The sequence below is a fragment of the Sitophilus oryzae genome, unplaced genomic scaffold, assembly GCF_002938485.1.
Source record: "Sitophilus oryzae breed Bouriz unplaced genomic scaffold, Soryzae_2.0 scaffold_578_pilon_pilon, whole genome shotgun sequence".
Classification (NCBI taxonomy): domain Eukaryota; kingdom Metazoa; phylum Arthropoda; class Insecta; order Coleoptera; family Curculionidae; genus Sitophilus; species Sitophilus oryzae.
In genome coordinates this window covers 3,341,643-3,365,616 of record NW_022147171.1, presented here as the reverse complement: position 1 = coordinate 3,365,616, position 23,974 = coordinate 3,341,643, and the positions used below count along the sequence as shown (strand labels likewise).

At 35.6% G+C, this 23,974-nt stretch overlaps 2 protein-coding genes across 2 annotated transcripts; both read left to right on the top strand.

Annotated features, from left to right (window-relative positions):
* Positions 1-436: 436 nt before the first annotated feature.
* Positions 437-3,369, top strand: LOC115887592. The gene is made up of 2 exons (XM_030907061.1): positions 437-2,265; positions 2,317-3,369. The coding sequence occupies exons 1-2, from the start codon at positions 649-651 to the stop codon at positions 2,755-2,757; spliced, it is 2,058 nt and encodes a 685-aa protein (XP_030762921.1). The 5' UTR covers positions 437-648; the 3' UTR covers positions 2,758-3,369.
* A 10,080-nt stretch (positions 3,370-13,449) lies between these two features.
* On the top strand, positions 13,450-14,031 carry LOC115887611. The gene has a single exon (XM_030907077.1). The coding sequence runs from the start codon at positions 13,450-13,452 to the stop codon at positions 14,029-14,031; it is 582 nt and encodes a 193-aa protein (XP_030762937.1).
* The last annotated feature ends 9,943 nt before the right edge of the window (positions 14,032-23,974 follow it).

Sequence of the window (23,974 nt, the reverse complement as noted above, 5' to 3'; positions counted from 1 at the left end):
CCTGACAAAATTGTAATCTTTTCAGGGGGCTCTTCAAACATATTGTCGGCACAGCAGTATCATATAAACGTTTAAAACCAGATGACGAGACCGAAATTTTGGTTTCAAAGTGATCTTCGCACAATTTATAATTTTTTAATTTTTTTTTCTGAAGATCTTCTCTTCCGACAGCCTTAAGCCAGGCCTTTGCTCTAAAAAAATATTTTTAGATGAAAACAAGAACGTATTTTGAAATATACTGGTTTTGATTTAATTTAAAATTTACAGAGATTTTAACATGTCGAAGAAATATATTTAACAATATACGTGTATTTAACAATAACAACGACATTTAAATTTTCGGCACACTTTCAGTTCATAGAAAGTAATGGAAATTACGAGACTTTTCTAGTCAAAGGTGTAATGAAGTTCATAAATTTAAATTAAGACCCTTACAAAATTGGCGCCCAAGCATAGGGACTTGATTGTTTTGAAGATTGAACCGTCAAAAGTACCAGGAAAACCGGGTAAAGCTAGTAAAAGCGAGAAAGCTATGGAAACAGTGTGAGAGGAGGTGAAAAGAAAGTAACAACCGTCGAGCATAAGTACCTCTAGAGACAGTAAAGTCTCAGTGCTTCTGAGTTAAAGACTAGTGAAATCTAGAGCGATATGGAAACTGAGGAAGATTTTTTTCGGATTTTTTTCGGATTGGATTGTACCGGGACTGTTGAGGAGATGCGAAGAAGGATAGTGAGATTCATTAGAGAAGGACAGGTGAGTCCTCAGCCGGTCTCAAAGCCTTTTGGATTTCCTGGAAATAGTGCTGTTGTACCGACAGTGAGCTCTACAGCCACCCTGACCACTACGACAGTGACAACTACAGTGACAGCAACCTCGAGTGGATACATTGCTGGACGTGTAGTGCCTTCTCCGGTGGTCTATACTTCTACTTCACAGCCTGTCCCTCTGCCGATAAATCCAGGTATGTCAAATAGTTTTAATACTAATCCTATACAAGTTTACAAATGGGGGGTGACATTTAATGGTCGCTCGGACCCTGTAACATTCTTAGAGAGACTGGAAGAAATTTGTATAGCACAGAATATACATCCGGATCGTTTATTGCCACATTTGCCAGAAGTTTTGCAAGGAGAAGCTGCGCTCTGGTACCGCAATAACCGAGTAAATTACAGGACCTGGGAAGAATTTACTGGAGAATTTAAAATTTTTTATTATCCAGTAAATTATGAGGTGGACCTAGAGGCGAAGATAAGTCGTCGAGTGCAAAGACATAACGAGTCTGTCACGGCGTACATCACTGATCTTCAAACGTTGATCCGCAGACATGGCAGCATCTCTCTGAATCAAGAATTGCAGTGGTTGTACAGAAATTTGTTACCTGAATTTCGTCAGTATGTCCGAAGAGGAGATTTTCACGATATTTCATCGTTCTCAAGAATAACCAAGGAGTTTGAACTGCTTAATCAGGAACTGCAGCGATCGTCCCGTACTTATGCACCGTCCGATGTCGAAGCCCGACCGAATAATACGCCTCGGCGAGACAGGCTGGAAAATGAGCATGCTGGAGCCAGGAGCAACCTGATGGTTATCCAGAGCCAATCGCCGTCTCAGAGTAAACAGAGACATGTGTCTGTTACTCCCCGTGTTTCAAGATATCCGTATAGAGCGCCGAACTCTGCAAAACAGACTTCAGAAGCAATCTGTTGGAGATGTGGACAGACAGGACACTTCCGCAGACAGTGCACATCCGAGCCCAAAATCTTTTGTTCCCGATGCAAAAAGACAGGTGTTCTTTCTAGGAATTGTCCATGTGTGAGCCCAAGAAAGCGGGAACCAAACCGCACAGAAATATCCCAGGAACAACATTATTCACCAACGGAGATTGTTGAAGAATTACCACAAATCATACGTCAAGAAATTCGTCCTGTTGTGAAGATTCGCTACCGGAACACCGACTATTTGGCACTCCTGGATACTGGAGCTGCCCATTCCTATATTGGAAAGAAATTGACAGAACAGTGCCAAACTTCCAAGGCAATTCCTGTCAAACCCACGGTAAAAGGAGCGAGACTTGCTAATGGTGCCACGGAGTCCATTAGCACAGCATTTAGGATGAAAATCCAAGTAGGAGAGCAGTCTCTGAATGAGGTTTTCCACAGTCTAAAAGACTTAGTTTCGGATATGATTATTGGTATGGATATTCTGGGCAAACATGACTTCCAGATTGATTTACGAACCCGACAGATCCGATTGAATGCTAAGTTGGTGAGTGCAGAATCGGTGGTTTCGTCTTGTAATGTCATGTCAAGTTTAAAGATCCGAAGCTCCGCCGAAGGTTTACAAGTAAACCCGAAGAAAAATGTTGAACAAACAACCGAGAAGTTGAGGAAAGGTCAACGTCAAGCATCCGTTTCTAAAGGCAGTCGCCTTCCGATAAAAACGAGTCTACAAAGCCCTGTAGAAGAGTTCCGCAGACGTCAAACCAACAAGTTTTCTGACTCCAAAGATGTATTGCTTAAAAACTCTGATCGAGTTCCGGTGGAGAAGAATGTGTGCTGGCGATGTGGAATTCCCGGACACCTACGTGGTGTATGTCAGAGAAGATTTATTTTGTTCTGTTCCAGATGTGGGACACTCGGCGTGCGATCACAAGATTGCAAATGTAGATGTATACCTTCCCGTTCAAATCACTCCGAATCCTGGGCTGAGGGAGGTTGGTCAAGAGGAAGATCAACAGGCGTCCAAACCAGTATCTAAAAAAAAAAACCGTCCCGACTGATGAAGTTGTGGAACTGATTTTATTTGGAATTTTTCAGACTATAACGACTCATGAATCATGAGTCACTGCCAGGAACTATCTGCAGGCTACACTGACGCTAACCAACTCCCCCACATTCCCATGTGTCTGGAAGCCAGTCTAGGCGGAGACAGCAACAACTTGCCAGGGAAGAAGTGGAGAGGTGACATGCAGAAAAATCCGATGTCCTGGCCCGTCTGAAAACCAACGCCGGACGTCCAGCAACAGGAGTCTGTCGTCACAATGTCATCAGTCCACAAGTCATCAGATTCTGAATTTTCATTTCTTATTCACTTTTTTTTAAGGGGTTTTACTTTTCTTTAAAAAAAAAGGTGTCAAGTTATATCTTCTGATAGTTAAAGTAAACAAAAAGGGAAATATAATTTTTTTTTGGTTGTATTATTAAGGGAAAGAAAATACAAAAAAAAAATATTACACGATTTTAAGTCTCTATCTTATGTCTACGGGGTTTGTTCCTGGTTAGTTTTTTTTTCTTTTTGAAAAAAGTTAAAAATTAAAATTAAAAAGGGAAACAAAAAGGGGGTTTTAGTAGTATCTCTCATCTGGTCGTTAAAAAAAAAAAAAAAAAAAAAAATGAAAATACATTGCGACCAATCGTCCCACGTGCCAGAAGAGTTGAACTAATTAATTTGTGTTATAGGTGTATGGGTCTCCATGACTGAGCCATTTGCAGGATAGATCTACGTCGTTGGACCATGAGGGACCCACCGAAGTTCTCAACTCCGCTGGACCACGAGGGACTCACCGAAGCCCTCAACGCCGCTGGACAACGAGAGACTCACCGAAGCTTTCAACACCGCTGGACAACGAGGGACTCACCGAAGCTTTCAACACCGCTGGACAACGAGGGACTCACCGAAGCTTTCGACACCGCTGGACAACGAGGGACCCACCGAAGCTTTCAACACCGCTGGACAACGAGGGACTCACCGAAGCCGCAAACACCGTTGGAGCAAGCTCGACACGTCGAAGCTCTAGACACCGCCGAAGGAAGATCTTCAAGTTGAAGAAGACCGAAGATATTGCGTAATTTAGTTAAGTTTTGCATTTTGAAAATAAACATTTGATTTTGCGGTCGTTTTATTTTAGTAACTTAATCATGATTACGATACAAAAGTTTAGATTAAGACTTGACAAATAAACATTTGAGTTTATGGTTGTTTTCTTTTAGTTGTAAGCATAATGAAAGTGATACCAGGTCCCAGATATATCAAGGTTTTAGATTAAGTTTGCCCCGTAACCATTCGAATTTGTTGTTAGTTTGTTAGATGAAATCTTGCCCCGTAAATATCCGAATTTATTGTTGTTTTGTTAGGTTAAGTTTGGCCCAATAAACATTCGAATTTGTTGTTGTTTTTATTAGACTTTAAGAGATATACTGGGCGTTAGCTTAAGTTTTGGACAAACAATATTCGAATTTGTTTTGTTTTATTAGATTAAGTTTGGCTCAATAAACATTCGAATTTGTTGTTGTTTTATTAGACTTTAAGAGATATACTGGGCGTTAGCTTAAGTTTTGGTCAAACAAAAGCTGTTTTAACAGGAAGTTTCATTTCAGCATAGCTGACAAAAATATATGTTCATATATTTTTAACCGAAGTAGGGGGAGTGTAATGAAGTTCATAAATTTCGGAACTCATTTCTGGGACACCCCGTATACTGTACTTAAATAATAGGGACCTTTTCTGTAAACAAGGTTAGGCAATGTATTTTATTGTTAACTCATTATGGTAATGAACTTCATTAGTGTTCTTACTGTTGAATTAAATATGTTAGATATTTAATGACCATATTGTAATAGAGTTTTGATCGGCGTTACTCGCTATAGTTCGGTACGGCAGCCGAGAAGCTGGCCCTACCAGTACCGGTCGAGTGGAGGGGAGGGTCGTTTGAGTATACCCTGGCAGCGAGAGCGCCAGGTAGTCAGTGGTGTGATCGCACGTGAACAGTGAAGTTCGAGCCCGGGTGCCCTGCCAAGTACCCTGCTGCCAGCCGCCGTTGCCGCTCTGAAGAAGGTAAGTCCAGCCGCCAAAGTGATCGAGAGTAGGTCGTTTTCTTTTTATTGTTAATACGGTTTGTTTTACTGCCTTAACGCGTTATAGAATAAGGGAGATAGAGATAGTTAAATTCGCTCCAGGTGTCTCGTGTCCTACTGTAGAAGTAAAAAATACGTGCAAGGTAGAGGCATCTTGGTCCGAAACGCGCGTACGTAAAATTTAACCAGACTTGTATCCGCTCAAGGTGTCAACTGTCCTACTATAGAAGTAAAAATACGTGCAAGGTTGAGGCATTTTGTCCGGATCCCGTGGACGCGAAGACCGATTTCTTTTGGTTAAAAGGGAGACAGATAGCGGTTAAGGTAGTACAACGAATATACGGGCGCGAATATTCTTGGAACTAAGGCAGGATCTCGTCTATCCCGCGACTGGTTCTGTAGTTCCCGTATTCTCATCAGGAGCGCCGTGGGATCTCGCCGACATCCCGAGGTGGTCCTGACCGGGCGGTGTGGACTGTGCTTATCCAGACGACTAACCGAGACGCCGTTTCGTCCTACTGCGCACGATCCAGGGCTCGCGTGCGTACCTATCCCACAGGACTCCGTTTCGTCCTACTGCGAACGATCCAGGACTCGCGTGCGTACCTATCCCACAGGACGCCGTTTCGTCCTACTGCGAACGATTCAGGGCTCGCGTGCGTATCTATCCCACAGGACGCCGTTTCGTTCTACTGCGCACGATTCAGGGCTCGGGTGCGTAATTATCCCACAGGACGCCGTTTCGTTCTACGACGAACGATCCAGGGCTCGCGTTTGTTTATCGGGACGTCTGTAACGGCGTCGCCGACGTTTAGAAAGTCGGGTTATAAAGAGTATATCGCACCGGTACGTACATGTCTGTGTGTTTACTAGGACGCCGTTAAGTTAGACGCCGGTTAGAAACTCGCGTCGTTTTTTTTTTACTAGAGCGTCATGTCAAAAACGCGCTTTGAATTCGCGTGATTAAATCGGACAGTGAGTTGCATATCGAGATTATACGGTCAAAACTCTAGAGGTGCTCGATTGTTGTTGTAAATTTTATTTTACGAGTCTTTAATTATAAATTTTCTTTCACTTTCATTACAATTTAAAATCGTGAAACTTCCTGGGGTATTTAGTACATAGTTAATTAATTAAATAAAGCCTTAATGTTATGTTATAGTTAACTGTGTGTTTTATTTCTTTTCATTTCATCACTCCCTGGTATCTCCACTGTATAAAAGCTACCCGTATTGGCGAAACGTGGACCTCATCCACTATAAAGAACAGAGGTGGCGCCCGAGAGATTTAAATTGACTACTGTACGCCAGTAAGGCTATTTATTTTTCCCTGAACCAAAGAAAAATAAATTGAGACTCTTACAAAGGTTCCAAGAAACCTTGGCGCCGCTATCCTCATAAACCCAAAACAATAATAACGTTATAGGCCCTAAGTTGTAAAAATTATTAGCCGGTTTGAGATTTACAAAGGGCTAATGCATTTATGGTATATGGCAGACAAACTTACTTAAATTGTCGTGTTTGTACCTACATACACCGAATAATAATATAACAAGAAGGGTCAGCCGGCGTTCTAGCTTTCATGTGGCGTTTACAAAGACGAGCCGCGGCGGTAGCAAAAAAATTTATGGTCGTATGAAGCCGCTGGGTCGAGCGTTCGAATACGGGGTTTCTTCACAAATAAATGCGGCGCGGCGGATGGAATTAAATGTAAATAGTATAAAGTCTGGTCGGTATTTAAAATAGGATAACGTATAATAAACAAACATATTATGTTACATAAATATATTAATTGTAACTAGTACCTAAAATGATGATGTTTTTAGGACGAATCATTACTGTTTGCGGACGAGGCGTTAGCCGAGTCAAATAGATGAGTCCTAAAAACACACTAGAGCCACGTGTTACATACACTATTTTTGTCATACGCTTTTACATTTTTAGAACGCATATTGTGCACCAAATTTTCCATATTTGAAATTATAATGTTTGAAAAAGTTGGCTTATAAATTCATATCTTAGTAACAGGTTTGTTTATTTCATCGCATTTTAAAATGTTAAAATCCCGAACATATTGCTAATAAGGCCAAAGAAATCGTGTTGGATTTACTTCCTGTGAAGTCTCGTGCCATTTACCAGAAAGAATATGATGTTTTTAATGAATGGAAAAGACAAAAATGGCGTATTCGTTTGTAAATGAAGATGTATTGCTAAATTATTTCCACACAGCGAAAAAGTAGAGTACCCTAGGTACCTATTTAAAAGAGGCTTTTAAATTAAAATATTCTTAAATTACAGTCACAAACATTCAAACCATCGTCAATTTGTTCGAAATATTCCATGCTGAGAGCAGTGTTAAGTGTTAAAGAAGATATTTATATTGACAAATTTCAAAACTTATTGCTTTTTGAAGAGAGAGGAATTCGGTTTGGTTACGAGCCTAAAAAGTCTAAGGTTTTGTCCATAAAAGATCAGTGATTTTTTGGCCACGGCTAGTGATGAAACTTATTTACTTACTAAGGTAAGTTTGCGATAATAATTTTTTAAAATATATAGATGGTTTTCTTATTCAATTGTATTTGATTTTACAGAGTAACTCTTGTCATTTGGCCTTTGTGGAGCATGTAGAAGAGAAGAATTGTACTACTCTACGAGTGCAAGACATCATAGAAAAAAAAGACAACAGCTGCCTTTTAGTTACCCTTGCAGGATACCCAAAACTAATATCAAAAGAGTGTTTCAGATGGTGAACGAAGAGAACGTTGTCAATCCAGTTAGTTGGCCAGCAGAAAATATATGCTTGTCTTAGGCCAAAAAATGTACCACATGATTATCTGTCTTGTTTGTGACTGCCAGAATTTAAGAATATTTTTAATTTAAAAACCTCTTGTAAATAGGTACCTAAGTACTACTTAAACAAATAACAGCTTTTGATATTGTTAGTATTTAATAATTTAATTATAAATATATGTATAATTTTATGTGATTTTTGTGACAAATTTCGAATGACAAAATAAAACAACCAAATAACTTAATTTAGACATTTTAATCCATAAAGGTTGCCCATGACGACCTTTACGGCTAAACCGAAAAAAGAAGCATTTTACGGACTTGAAATGAGTCCGTCAAAATAGCTGTTTTAAGGAGCGTACTTGACAAAAATATATTAATTGTGTATATTTATTTACACAGAACAAAAACTAAAATAATAACAAACTTAATGACCTAAAAAAGCACAATCCGAGGCAAAATAATCTAAAAATTTTAACTTTTGAACATAAACGTTTTCTATTAAAATAAATAGACAAATAAAAACATTTTTTTTTTAAAAAGAACATCACGTCAAGATGGATGATCTCAATTTAGTAAGTTTTTACCAATAGAGCTAGGTAACAAGTTTAATAAATATACTCCATACAAAAAAACACACCGATTTCAAATAAGAGCTTCCGCTAAAAAACACAGCCACGTGGAAATAACGTAACATAGGGCGGGATTTAGAGTGACTCTTCTTGCTATATTATTATTCGGTGCTACATATTATGTAGTCTAATAAAAATAAAAAACTACCTAAAGAAAAAGCCACAAAAAACTGAAAGACAAAAACGAGTCAATCCACAAAACGCGATTTGTCATTTGTCAACCACGCCAAAGTTGGCAGAATTAAAAACCACACTATCATTTTAGAGTAGGATGAGTGCAGACGCCGATGATTAGACCAGATGTTTAAAAACCTACTACCTTACTTACACTGCCCTAAACTTACATTGTTTAGGTAGACAGACGTCTGCAAAAGCTATATAAATTTATGATCAAAATTCCCAAAGGTAATAGTAAAACTTATCAATTAGAATAATATTGTAGGGTCGTTTATGACCTCAGAGGTATGAACGTTTTTATTTGAGATGGGACATTCCTAAACTAATATTACAAATTTAATTAAAATGAGGACGGGATTATAACACTACGTCTGCCGTAAAATATCACGTTCTTAATGTAAAAAAAACAGAGCGTACGTGTCGATTCTAACTTCGTCAAGCGATGAGTCACGTATAAAGATTCGTGGCTTTATCATAATTTATGAACAGATCTTAAAAAATAAGAGAAACGTAGTTTTATTTAAAATAATGTTGCATGCAATGCAGGCAAGCCGGCAAGAATAAAGACACACACCTGTTTTTGGGGTTTAAAATACAAACTCCAACAAAAGAGCATTTCATTTTTCTATTTTTGTTCATTTAAATCGAATGTACTTAGATATTTTATCAGTTTGAAAATACTAAATTACAATAATTCCTATTACAAAAGGGCGAATAATACCTAATACCTACTTATTAATCATTTTTCCTTACCTTAACTTATCCTCTGGGACCCTAAAAAGTGATTTTCCTCCTCCGGTTTTTGTAGAACAGTATAAATAAACACATTTGTATCCCATTTTAAATAAGATATACAAACTACCAAAACTTAGAAATAACAGTTCGAAAGTTCAACAAAAATCCTACACGCGTTTTTTTAAAAACAAACATATAACCACGCACTATGTCACACCAGCGAGCTTCAGCAAACGAATACGACACAGCAAGGGCTTCCGGACTAAACGACTGGTGTATTTACACCACTCAATAGGCGTGTCGGGTTTACCGAGCGGTTTCCGATGCAGTCGCTTTCTTTCGCATCTGTAATAGGTAATTTGTGATAATGTGTAGTTTATTTTTTAGTTAAGTAGATTTTTGCAATTTTATTTTATAAAAATAAGTTTTTCGTTTTTTGTGAGTTACTAGCCAATAAACTTAACCTATAAGTACTAATGATTCATTTATTTGCCTTATACGATATGTATATACTATATGCATATATGTTAGATAAAATCACGCGAGTGATAGCGTAATTTTTTGAGGTGCGAGTGATGGAAAGTTAATTAAATATTTTTATATAAAATGTAGGACTTTTTATAGCGTGTTATGTGAACAAATAAGAAAAATATATGATTTTGATAATCAAGTGCTGTCCTGTTTACATATTTTTTCTCCAAAGAAATTGCTGGTTCTACCAGAGAAAATTGCCCTTCATTGCATCCAGTTATGGCATATTTTAAACGGTTTTACAACTCATAAAAAGCACAATTAATAGATAACGAACGGCATCTATTGCCAAATTAAATTTTTGAAAATCCGGAGTGGATGATACAGACGTTTTCTGGGCAAAAATTCTTAACCCAGGTATGCCTATCGTACGTTTAAACGTACAGATTTACAGATTTCTACATTTAAGCGTTTTGCAGGTTTTGAAAACTTCACATCTAGATGGTGCCACTTGATATTATTTCTAAAAACACGTGCTGTAAACGTACATACATTCTTAAGAAACCGGTTTTTGAAGTGGCGTGTTTTGAATCAGTAATTTTTTTTTGTACCGTTCCCAGAAAATGACGCAACCCATTGATCTAAAACTAGTACGGTAAGTAATTTTTACCTTATTGTATAAAAATGCATTGCAAGGTATAGGATATGGTTAATATATATTCAGGTTAGGTGTTTTATCTATATGACGGCACAAATTTACTTTCTTGCGTTTCCTACTTGGCGCTAAAGTCTACTGTACGTTTAAACGTACAACAGTAGGCTTATATACCTATAAAAAGCAATATCACTATAAATTTTGTAACAATTTTTATGTTTGTTTTTTCAGGGGTTTAACCCTCAATGAGTTGTTGGAAGAACTGGGGGATGACATCAATGAGGGAAGTAGTAATGAACATGACGTTGTAATTCTACCTCCAACAAATGCCAACGAAGACTTCACCAATGAAGATTCGGGAGATGAGCAAGACGTTGCCATTGGAAATTTACCCTCCCCAGTTATTAGGGGAAGCAGAAATATTTAACCCGCAAAACGAAGATCTACCCAATAATGATCAATGAGAAGAAAAAGATTACTTGTCGCTATCGCACCTTATAAAGCAGAAGCAGAAGAAAATTATAAGGTCTTATCAGTGGCTAAAAGAAGATCTAAGAACCGAAACTAATTCCTTACCATGGGAGCCACTTTGTTCTGCAGCAAATGAAAGTTCACCACCGGAGCTGTTCGCCAAATTTTTCGATGACGAAGTATTCTCAATGTTATAATAATAATCTTTATTTCTCAAGTAATACAAAAATGTTTACATTCCTTATGCTGGCCGAGGCGCGGTTGCGACCGGTGATTCAATGTTATCTTATCACCGCTGACTCAGGAGAAGGATCGATACGGCCACCGAATGGGGTTTAAGATTGTTATTTGTAAGGCACTGCATTTTCAACTCTGATGCGTAGCGCATCTCGTTACCGTTTTATTGCTACTTCCCCACGTGCCCGACGACATCAGAAGTGGTTGAGAACATTTAGTGTTGGTGTTTTGTGAAGTTTTGTTTGTCTCAAGTTCAGATACTCAGTTAAAAATGGTAGTCGCAAAAAAATCTTGTTGTTAGAGGTATTTTTAGGAGAAAACTCTACATCGAAGTATCAATAAACTGTACACGTCCGAAGTAGTTCTATTTTAAAGTGAGCACATTTTCATTGAAACCAGGCGAGACCATAGGAAAACGACATTTGAAGACCGATACTGAAGGCTCCAGTAGACCAAATGAACGGTTGGTCTGTTTTGAATGAAAGTTTCTTGAAAAGGAATTGCCTGTGTAGAGGATATAAAGATCCAAAAGTTAAGTAATCCAAAAGTTAAGGTAAATAGCATATTGATCACTCTCTTTCAGGCATATTGACCGCCCTCTGCAGGCATATTGATCGCTTTCTTCAGGCATACTGACCGCCCTCTTCTGGCATCCTGATAGGCATATTGACCGCCCTCTTCAGGCATACTGACCGCCCTCCTCCAGGCATATTGATCACCATCTTAGTGACATGGAAGACATATTTAAAGTACTTCATGAATTATAAAATGATAAATAAATTGGAAGATATTATCAAGATTCTAGAACCCTAGAAAAATGGCGCCCCACGTTGGGCGCCATTTTGTAGCATTAGAAGTTATAAAAAAATGATGGAATGTTTTTTTTTATAAGAATTTTCTTTTAGAAAAAATATTAAAACAACTAATACTATGCGACGGAGCTGTTCGCCGGTGAGCAATGGGTCGTAAGCTAGTGAAAATTAAATTGTGATAATTACGTCTTTATAATATAAATCACAAATGTTTTTATAATTTTATTCTGTGGTGTTCAACACTAAAGTACCACATAAAGAAATAGTAATTTATGTTTATTACTTATGAATTGCAGTTAGACATAAATTTCATTGCCTTTCATAGAATGTTTGAAATTTGACTGTTGTAACCACAACAGTTTTAGGCTTTAACACTCAAATCACTGTATGTTTACAGATTAAAATTTTGTTTTTAATTAAAAATATAAAGAATTAAATATGCTTAAGTACTTTTTAAACAAAGAGCATCACAATATCATCAATATTTCTATATTTTGTTTTAAAGACATTCAAAGATAGTGTTAAGATTTATAGGTTCTCAAAATTTCTCTGCATTTTTTATGTGGATTCAGATTAAAACTAATGCGTAGATATATCTTTTTAATATTAATATTCTTTGAGCATCAGAAGAACTTCCCCACAAAATGAATATGTATTAAGGATAATCTGAAGCATATTGATTGCCTTCTCAGGCATTATCGTCACAATTTTGTTAATAATGATCGCCACCCTAAGCATAATAATTGTTGCAATGTATGGGGTGCAAGGGGTATTGAAGCGATATATATATAGCCTAGCTTACCCAAAAGTCAAACTCACCTTCACGTGGTGCACCCTGTTTACACAAACAAGACCCTCAAATAACCCATTGGTTTTGCTATATCATAATTATGGTCGCCATCTGAGGCAAAACATCAGTGATCGCCATCTTAGGCACAATTTTGGTAGCCATCTCAGGCAAAACAGTGATCGCCATCTTGGGCACAATTTTTGGCCGCCATCTCAGGCAAAACAGTGATCACCATCTTAAGCACAATTTTAGTCGCCATCTCAGGCAAAACAGTGATCGCCACCTTAGGCACAATTTTGGTCGCCATCTCAGGAAAAACAGTGATCGCCATCTTAGGCACAATTTTGGTCGCCATCTCAGGCGAAACAGTGATCGCCATCTTAGGCACAATTTTTGGTCGCGATCTCAGGCAACACAGTGATCACCATCTTCGTCACAGTTTTGATCGTCATCTTGAGCATAACCTTAAACGTTAAACTCACGCATACTTTGTCAATAATAGTTAGCCTCTCGGTTGGCCTAAATCATTATTTTTTTTTGTTTTGTCGGTACTTTAAAAAACTTTAAAAAACTAGCTTTCGAGGACGAAAGTTGTACAGGATGATGATACAGGTGATTCAATGTTGTCTTATCACCGCTGATTCACGAGAAGGATCGATACGGCCACCGAGTGGGGTTTAAGATTGATACGTTTTTTAAATTTTTCTTTGTTATTTTTTCAGATAAAGTCATAAACTATGAATTCTTCTCGGAAAAGTCAAGAAAATCAGCAAACATGGTCCCAAACAAATATGCAGCAGACCATCGACGCAGTGGTCTGAAAATGAATGGGTTGGCTCCAAGCCTCAAACACATTGAAAGTTCCAAAAAGTACCCTAAGCAGGCGAGTAGAAAACAAAAACAAAGTTTTGCAAGGAAGTAAAGTCGGCTATTTGGGAGGAAGTATGCCGGTATTTTCAAAAGATATCGAAGGACAGCTAGTTGATCATATTAAAACTTTAGAGGTGCGATTTTTTGGGCTTAGTTCCCGTGACCTCAGGAAGTTGGCTTATCAGTTGGCAACAAAATTAAAACTAAAACACAAATTCAACCAAGAAACAAAAATGGCGGGATGGGATTGGTTACAGGGATTTCTAAAACGAAATCCATCTATAAGTGTTAGAACTCCGGAAGCCACGTCATTAGCAAGAGCGCAAGCCTTTAATAAGGTGCAGATAGCAGCCTATTTCGAAAGGCTTGAACAAGTACTTGATGAATTCAAGTTTAGTCCAGCACAGATATACAATGTAGATGAGTCTGGTCTATCTACGGTGCAATCAAAAATGGAAAAAAATTTGGCAACCAAGGGTCGAAAGCAGGTCGGTACACTAACAGCTGCTCAAAGAGGCCTACATTTTACATTAGTTTGATGTATGAACGCAATTGGTAATTTTATCCCGCCTGCGCTTATTTTTGCCAGAAAAAAATATGAAGGTTGAATTGTTAGATAAAGCTCCAATTGGTTCTGTGGGATTTGCCCATGAGAAGGGATATATGAATGGAGATACTTTTTTATTATGGATTAAGCATTTCGTAAAGTTTGCACATCAAAGTGTTGATAACAAAATTCTGCTGTTATTGGATGGTCATGGGAGCCATAAACAACTAGCAGTATTTAGAACATGCAAAGGAGTACAATATTATTTTGTTTTGTTTTCCCCAACACTGTACTCCCAAATACCCCAGTCAAATTAGTAAAAAAAGGCCAGCGGTGGAAAAAATTCCCACAGTTTTGAAAATAGTTTTAAACCATTCCTCTAGACTTGGGCTGATATATGTCAAAAGTCTCCGAAGATAGACGATGAGCTCGAGTAGTGGGAAGGAGTTAAATGTAAATTTTTCACTTTTTTGCTTATATCTCGAAAACTATGACATCTACCAAAAAACGCTCTATACCGGGTGCGCACAGGGGGCTCCGGGATAAAATTTTTGGCCAAAAGTGGCTCAGTGTGAAATGCCTTTAAGGCAAACAAATTTAGCGTCAACTTAAAGTCAATAATCTGGTAGGCCTGGAAACGTAAAAAACAAAAACAAAATATTGTTTGACATATGTCAAGAATGATTTATTTTCAAGTTGACTTCATGAGTTTTACAATGTGCGTTTTATTGAATTATTTTTATATAGTTTGGCATCGCAAATCACTTTGTGCATTTTTAGAGGAAAGTGAGTTTGAAATGGATTTGAGAGAAGATGGTATGTACACTTAAAAATTTCAAAAGGATTTACGCACAGCGGAAATTTTATTGTTAAACTGCAGAACCGTGAAAAAAATTCACAGTCCTTTACAAAGAGCAACCGGGGGGGCATGAAAATGATGAATAAAAACGTAAAAATATGATTAGTGTTAATATGAGTGTATTACATACATATGTTTAAATAACGAACTTAAATAACAGATTTAAAGATTCACTGAAAAAGTAGTAGTGTTTAACATTAAATAAAACATTATCAATAATAATTATGCGATCGCACCTATCCGTAAAACAAGCAAGCAAAAAAACCTCGAAAAAAACAAAATAACATACAAAACATCAGGTTAACACGATGACAGATCATGATCAATGACAAATAAAGAATTCTTACGGAAAGTTACACTTTACGATATAATTTTTTAACTGTTAAAGGCAAACCCCATTTAAACACAAAACTTTTTAATACCTACTACTGTATCTAAAAGACTTTTTTTAAATTACTAAATTCTTAGCCACGCTTTTGTTTTTTTTGGCTGTTGTGCGTCACGTCACAGATTAACAGGCCCACGTTTGCACCACAAGGCGATGCTGCAGACCACTAGGTAGACCGGTCGTAGAAATTTATGTTATACAACTTGTAGTCAATCTACACAAATATTATCAAAAACTTTTTTTCTTTTAAAATGTGTTCAGATTTGTAAAAAGTATAAGTCAAAATCGCAAAACTTAAATTTGATATGAGTTTCTTAGTTATTAACTAATATAGTGGCGAATTACAAAAATTCCTTATCAATGAAAATTAATGAGTTAAATAAAATAATTTAATAAATTACTAGCTTTTTCTCGCAACTACGTTCGCGTTACACCTCGAATCGTTTATGCATTGATTTAAATGATTTTTTACTTCTTTATAGAGAGCTAGTGAACATATAGATGTTTTTTATTTTTCATCTTTTTTTTATTTATTAAGAGCACTAATACTCTCTTTATAGGTTATTTTTTATTCTTTGAAGGATAATTGAGGAAGATATATTTCCTTATGATGTCACTAAATAAACCCTTGTATAAAATTTTATACTGTCTGGTTTATAATGTTATAGTATTGCATTTTCGTACAGCAAACTTTCATTCCCTATTTTACTCCCTAAGGGTATAAATTTCATAAATTCGCTTTACCTTTGTGCCAATTTTTATGTGTATAATCCAGACGTCACCAAGTTTTATATAAATTTTTACTAACTTTACCCATTTGGTTGATGAATTTCAAAAATTTCTTCTAATTCTTTTTGTAGGATTTCATTCTTCTAGACGAAATAGTAAGGAATTTTCATACAACAAACTGTTCCGAGATAATTTTACTCTCTAAGAGGATGAATTTCCTAAAATCGCTTTGTGTAGCTAATTCACTAATGTCGTTTAAACGAACCTTTGTGCTAATATTTATGTATCTAAAGCTGGCGGCATCAACTCACTCTAAAATATCTAAAAACGTAATATATAATCTAACTGACACACCACTGACAATGACAACTAATTTATTTCTGGAGGTATTGTGTGTAGGTGTTTTCAGGTATGTTTTAGTATTTAGTCGTTTTACACAAAGAAATAGCCATTAAGCACTATAAAAATACTTCATAACAAATCTACACATATATACCTTTCATTTAAAAAAAGAATCATCAAGATTGGTAAAGCGCTTTCGGCGGGATGGATGCAACAAAAAAACCCTTTGAGCTTTTATATATGTATGGACTAATTATTTTTCCAATATATTTTACTTTGCAAATTTTTATAAATATTCAGACTCGCCAATATCGTACTCCACCGTGTCCAGCCTGTTTAGCCAAACGTAGGCCGATTCCTCTTCGGCGGCGTCGTGACCCTGGCCGAAGGAAGAGTCTTGAAGACGCTCATCCGCGCATAGGAATAAGTTGACATTGTAGCGTATTGCGTATTAATCGATTCTGAAACTTTCTGTCTCGTGTATAACATGTTACGCAAGTTTATTATTTTAATCTCGATTTTAATGGATAAATGTGTGAAATGCCACCTGAATATCTTCCGCCATGACATGTTTTTACATTTTTGTTATGGTAAAGTGATTTGTATAAACTTTATTCAATAACGTATATTTTCCTCCATTTGGTGATTTTTTAATTTTAAGCGAAAATTAAGTATAACATTTTAGGAAAAAGAAACACTGTAATATTTAAAGAAATTAGAAGAAATTAGTCTTATTTTGAAAGGAAAATATAGAAAAAACTCTTTCTATAGAAAAAGTCTTAATACTAACCAGAATCCGGTGACATATACGCGGTCTCACCCGAAACATTACTTATTACTTCGCATAACTTGAAGAATATCTACTTTTAATAATGAACACTTCAGAAATACACCAGTAAAAACATTTATTATTTGAGATGTTGTTATAGCTTTTATAGGCCTGTTTAACGACTTAATAAGTTACCTAGCGAAAAAATCTGTGCGCGTACCTACCACTATTGTTACAGGTTAATTCGTTAAAGAAATATGTTACACAAGTAAAAAACGCTAAAATTTTAATGGTATTACTTGTGCATTATTGGCCTTATAATGTAATTTGTTGGAATTATATCTTCTTTAAATATAATTAGACTTTTTAACGACTTTTAAGTTACCTAGGAAAAAATCTGTGCACGTACCTACCAGTATTTACCAGTTACAGGTTAATTCGTTTTATTAACCAGTTACAGGTTAATTCGTGAAACAAATGTGTTACATATTATTTGTTGTATTAGTGGTATTATATTGGAATCAGCTTGGCATTAGTGGGGCATTATATGAGAAATTTTGGTATTTAATTTGTATTTTTGGCATTACTTTGGCATTAGTATACAGACATTTGTCAGCGGTTTACTCCTTGTAGATAATCAAAAAGTTTTTTGATAAAATTTGCTTTTTATGTCAGATCATTTCTATGAAAAATTACATTAGATTTTTATTAAAGACGCTGGGTAATTAAAACATTAACTAATAAAGCTTGTCCACTTTAAATAAGGTGTCACGAAATATCCTCCTTGGAGTGTTTGGGTTAAGGGGTGTATAATAAATTAATCGTTGTTTTATAATAAAAACCATAAAACATTTATTTGTGAATAAAATAATGCAATGGTTGGATATCTCTCCTTTATAATTAGGTGGCTAAAAATACACTATAATAATTAGAAAAAAAATTTTGTACTTATTTAGTAATTACGCCAATATTAATTAATTGACTTTCTAATCTATTCTATTTTATGTACAAATATATTATTAAATTTTAAGCATTAAGTAATAAAACACTTCGTCGGGGGCCCTCTTATATCGTAAGAGGTTACGAAATATAATCACTGTTGGTTAAACCCCTTACAGAAAACAGTGTTGTGGGGTGTAAAAAAATTGTATAATCAATGTTTTTTTTTGGTTAAAAAACTATAAAACATTTCTGATTTGTGAGATTAAAAAAACAAAACAATGCATTGGTTAAAATATACACTCAATACATATGTATGTGTTATAACATAATATAGCCATTACTATTATACTATTATTATTAAAATAATATGTGTGTAACATATTTCTTTAACGAATTAACCTGTAACAGACATTTATATGCCCAGTATATTTTTGTTTAACAAACCAATCAGGAAAAATCCAAAACCTACCGTTATAGGAGGTATAAGATGATTAAACTTATATAATGACAACTACTTATCGGATAACAAATTAATTACTACTGTCAGCTAGTTCAGCTACTGTCTAGGTAGAATATACCTAGAGTACCTACACCTAACCTATGATGTAGGTAGATTAAAGATTATTTTGACGTTACCTCTCACTTCGGTGTCACAAGCTGAATTTTTCAGGGATGGAAGTACAGTACATGATATGGGGACCCTTATTCCGAAAGTAGTACAAAATTAGACGGGTAAAAGGGCACTATCATCAAAAATCGATATATTAATACCACCGTATAGAGAAAACAAATACTTATTTTTTGATCCAGTACACAATAAAGTCTTCGTAGGGAGTAATTTTTTATAATTGTGCAGAAATGCAGTTGTGGACTGTATTAATTTTAAATTTTAGTTTGACTGGTCTTATTTTATCAATGAAAATTACGTTAATAGCTGGGAGAAACCGCACAGAGAAATGAGAAACCTGCTCCTACCTTTAATGGTCGTCTCAGACAGCTTCAGAGGGCCCTCTTCTCGATCTTGATCTTCTCAGCGCTAATTTTCACACATACACTAACATAAATCGTCTTTGAAGGGATTTAACTTTTAAGTTCAGACTTTCGGCGCGTACCGGTTAGCTGACCAATTTCGTCGTACGACGGTTTGTAATAGACTGTGTGCTACACTTCCTAGTGTTCGGGCATGCGTACACTAATGTTGCAGGAAGCAGGTATAAGTGCGGTAATTTAAAATTTAAAGAAATTAAAATAATTAATCTTAATCTAAGAAATTACATAAAAGAAAATAATTTTATAAGAAATATTAAGTTTCCTTAACAATAATTATTTACAAAAAAACATTTCCATTAGCGCTTATGACCAAAAAAAACTTTAAACATGAATAATCATTTCAATCATGCGAAAATTTGGTTTAAAAATAGATTTTTTTTAATATAACTTTCATTTAACGAAAAACGACGGCCTAAATGAAAAAAAGAAACAATTTAAAAGTTTCGCTTATGTCTTGACAAGGTATCAAAGCAAACCCCATATTTTTTGCTTTTAAACTAATAAAGATATATCAATAAACAATTAGCGATGTAATGGTTTTTGCGCGCGCTGGCCGACTGCCGCCGCTGCGCCGAGATTTCCTATACCCTTGTATATATGACGTCATGGTGTGGCAAATGTAGCATTTTAATTCGATTTGGGCTCCCTTATATAGGATAACAGAAACATTTTCAATGTTAAAAAACAATATGTCTATTTTGTTGGATTACATTTTTTCTTCTCCATGAACCTCCACTTTAAGATAGGTCTTCTCTGAAACATCATACTTTTAGTATTATTGTTGTAGAAAAACCGTTTGCGTCTATGTGCGTCTGTACGATATTTTACCAATTATGTGTAAACATGCTATTAATATGGTTGGTAATGAAACATTTCTTCTATGCTTATTTGCAAATTCTATTAGTTCATATCAAAACTTTTTGTAAGATAAGTACCTTGTTTCATGCAAAGGCATTTTAATAGTGGTTTATAAAATTTTGGCAAGTTGCACAGGGTGTTCCGCTATCCCCAGTTGTTAGTTATTTGTAAACTTGGTATTTTTGGTATCAGGAAAAAAGATCTATAAATTCTTTTAAAAACATACAGGGTGTTTCGTTTAAAATTTTGTTTCATTTTATAAAAATCATATTATAATATTTTTCTATATACTTTTTTCTTAGGGGGTGTCAGAATATAACGAGACACTTTATACCTTACATTACCTTATTTTAACCAGTTAAACTATGTTATGTTTGTATTAGACTAGACGCAAAACACCATGGTAGGTTAGGTTAGGTTGAGTTAGAAAAAATTCTTATTTGGCTGCATTTTAAGAGTGGTCATCATATTAAGTTCTTGTCTTCTCTATCTATCTATCTATCTTATATTCAAAACTTTATGTAAATCACCACTAGTTGTCCTTTCAAGAAGATACTTTTTTTAGGACATCGACTAAGGCGAGATATTTTCAATTCATGGATAACAAAAAAAAAGGAAGTCATTCGAGAAGATGCAATGAAGTGTACTTGGAAATTATTGGTGCCTTGAGGGTTGCAGGAAATGAAGATTTTGCTAAAAAAAGTGGCCTATACTTGCTTTCAGTTCAGTAAACGATGGAAAAGAAGTAACCGAAATAAGAACAGATTTTTAAGAAAAAACAACGACTGGTTAAATGAGACTATAGAACTCCAGCACGTCATGCATCGGGAAGACCCAAAAAATCTTTTCTTGTCAGTAGTGATAGGTCTAAGAGAAGAAAAGCTCGAGATCTTACTCAGAATTTTGAAGAAGATGAACTTATTAGTGCCACAAAATTGAGCCTGAAAAAGTCTGGAAAAAAGAGCGAAGTAAAACGTCATGCAGAAAGTTTGCAAACTACGCCTACTAGATCTTCTAAGATAATGAAGACTTGGAACACGCACATGTCTAAACCAATACGGCCATATTCAAGTGACGAAGCTTTAAGTCTTATAATTAAAACGAAGCTCGCGAAAAATGATTATTTGGCTATAAGAAGAGGCACACAAGAGAGAAATGTTAATCTCTATTCATCATACAAAAAAGTTTTAAAATCGAAACAAGGCTGCTATCCTCCTTCAAACGATATAACAGTAACGGAATCATCTACAAAGGTAAAGCTACAGGGCTTGTTGGATCATACTGCCTCACGAATCATTATTTCTCGAATCGAAGTTTTCCAAAACCTAAGTGAACACATTCATTTTCTGACATTAATAATCAAGTGGGTTGCGATGGCAGTACAGGTCATAGTGAATATAAACAGTTTTTTTTTATGTTCGAGCCGGCAGAAACAACAAATGTGCCAGTAAGTAATGAAATCAGCGCATCTCCAGTTAAAACAATGCCTCTTGACAACCCAGTATCTACTTACTCCAGGTATGCAGCTTCAACTGACATGCCAGAACCCACTTGCTCCAGATACGTCAAATCTCCTGAGCCCTCAAATGATGACGAAGACATTCCTTTGAGCAAATTATCGAAAAAATTAATCGAAGAGTTGTCGCCAACACCTCAAGCTACATTAGAAAATATTCTGAAGAAAAGGAAACACAAAAAAGGTTCGCAAGGTATCCTGAACTCAACACCTGAAAGAGCATTACTGCATGAGAAAGAAAACGAAATAAGAGAAAACGAAAGAAAGTCAACAACAAAAGTCAAAAATGTAGATCAAATTTTGGTTTGAGGGCGTGAAAATTAGAAAATAAAAATATTAAACTAAAAGAACAAAATATACATATATAAAAGGAAAGTACTTACAAATAATAGAAAAACAATTAAACTAAATTAAGTGTGGGAGACCTAGATGTCGAGGTGGCTGGATGACGCTACGTCTGTAAACAAGCAGAAAAACAATACCTGAGCAACCAATTTTACATAAATAAAGTTTATAATATTTAATGGGTACTACTCATGTTAATTAGCTCAGTTTCCAGATAGGTTTGTTCGTTAGTCAAAACATTCTCTGATAAATAAAACCAAAGAACCATAGAAGAATAGATGGATCGTAGACAGTAGAAAATATAAGCTATAATATAATACATACATATGCATATGCATATAAAAATATACACACATACAAATATACATACACGCAGAGACTAAATCAGAGGCAATGGATATACTATAACTAGGGTGTAGTTTATATATAATGATGTGTGCACACGAGTACGAAGGGATGGACGTTCGACGTACTAATACTTTTACCACTAGCCTTAACTATCGTGAACGTGCAATGAGACCAAGGGAATGGCGCGCGAAGTATCTGTCAACAAATAGTTAGCACTAATTGCCAGGAACGTGCAATGAGACCAAGGGAATGGCACGCGAGGTCTGTTACAAGATAATTAGCTATACAGACCTAAAAGGCCGAAACACTGAAGGGAATGGCGCGCGACAGTGCCGTATATCTTATGCTTTATTTATATCTCTGGTAAATAAAAGAATAACCTCTAAATATTAGGTACATATCACCTTCTTTCATCAGTTCGAAACTGATAGTTACTTTGATTATCTTTGGCTTTTATTCAAATGAGTTTATTAATTAAATACTGTTAAAATACGTAAAGCTCATTAAATAAAATAGTTCAAGACAATAAACAATATACAGTTGTAGAATAGTATTAAGAAATATATAAAATGGTAAAAGGACCCTCCTTCAAAGGTTTGCTTTGATAATATGTACTCACCCTGGGTTAGGGAACGTTTAGTTTTGAAAATTAAATTTCAAAATATTGGCATAAAGTGATGTTAGAAACTACCTATGTATTATTATTTTTACAAATAGAGAAAAATGTGTACTTATCCGCACGCGAATAGGTCAAAATAATAGCGTTTTCTGTATTGCTTATGTGTGCTTTTTCGAGATCGGCCATAAATGGCTAATTTACACTAAGGCAGGCCGCGCACTAGGTAGTTTTTTATCGTGCAACAGTTAAATCGCCTTCAAAATGGATCAAGATGTATATTTCTAGTTGTAACCAGAAATTCCATAGAAAATAATGGGTTTTACTCATTACCACTGTTTCCATTTGCCAAAAAAAGTAGCTAGGAACTGACCTTATAAGCCTATGGTTGATTTTTTTGGAAGCAATAATTGTAAAAGATTGATTTTTAATATTTCAGATTCGCAGGACCGACATTTAAATACTAACTTAAACCAAGACAAATCGAAAAGAAGTAAATCGGAGGTTAAAGCAGATTTTTGTTGTGAAGACAACTTGAATAAACCTGGATGGTGACCACTGCAACATCGATGACACTTTAATAGTTGGCCCATCCCATAATGTGTCTGCTGAGAATATTATAGTATTAGGTTAGCTTTATTTTTTCTTGATTTACCTTGATACTTTATTTTATTATTTTCTTTTTAACTCCAGATTTTGTACCCGATCAACATCTTGAATGTTTTGGCAACATTGATTGCGATGCCGACGGCAGCTACACTAAATTATGTCCTTTAAATGAGCTCCAGAATCTCGTTAATACTCCTATAGATAGATCGGATCATAAAAACATTCAAGAGATCCAGAAATCAGGTTTCAATGCCTGAAGGAAAGAATTCACAAGGGAATTTTCAAAATGAATGGCCGGAAGACGAGTCCTTTAGTGATTTTTCTTCAGACGAATCTGAGTACCTCCCTAGTGGTAGTTCCTCAGATTCTGAAGAAGGATCTACTGGAGAAGAACGTAGGGAAAATCAGTTGGTTGGAATGGAGGAGCATCCAGAAGTGACCTCGAAGGAAAAGAAGACAACAAGAATTATGGAAGAGAAATATTAAAAAAAAACAGATATGAGGGAAAAGAATATGAATCAGTAAAAGGGGGTTAAAACATTAAAAACCAGCTACTAAAATGGG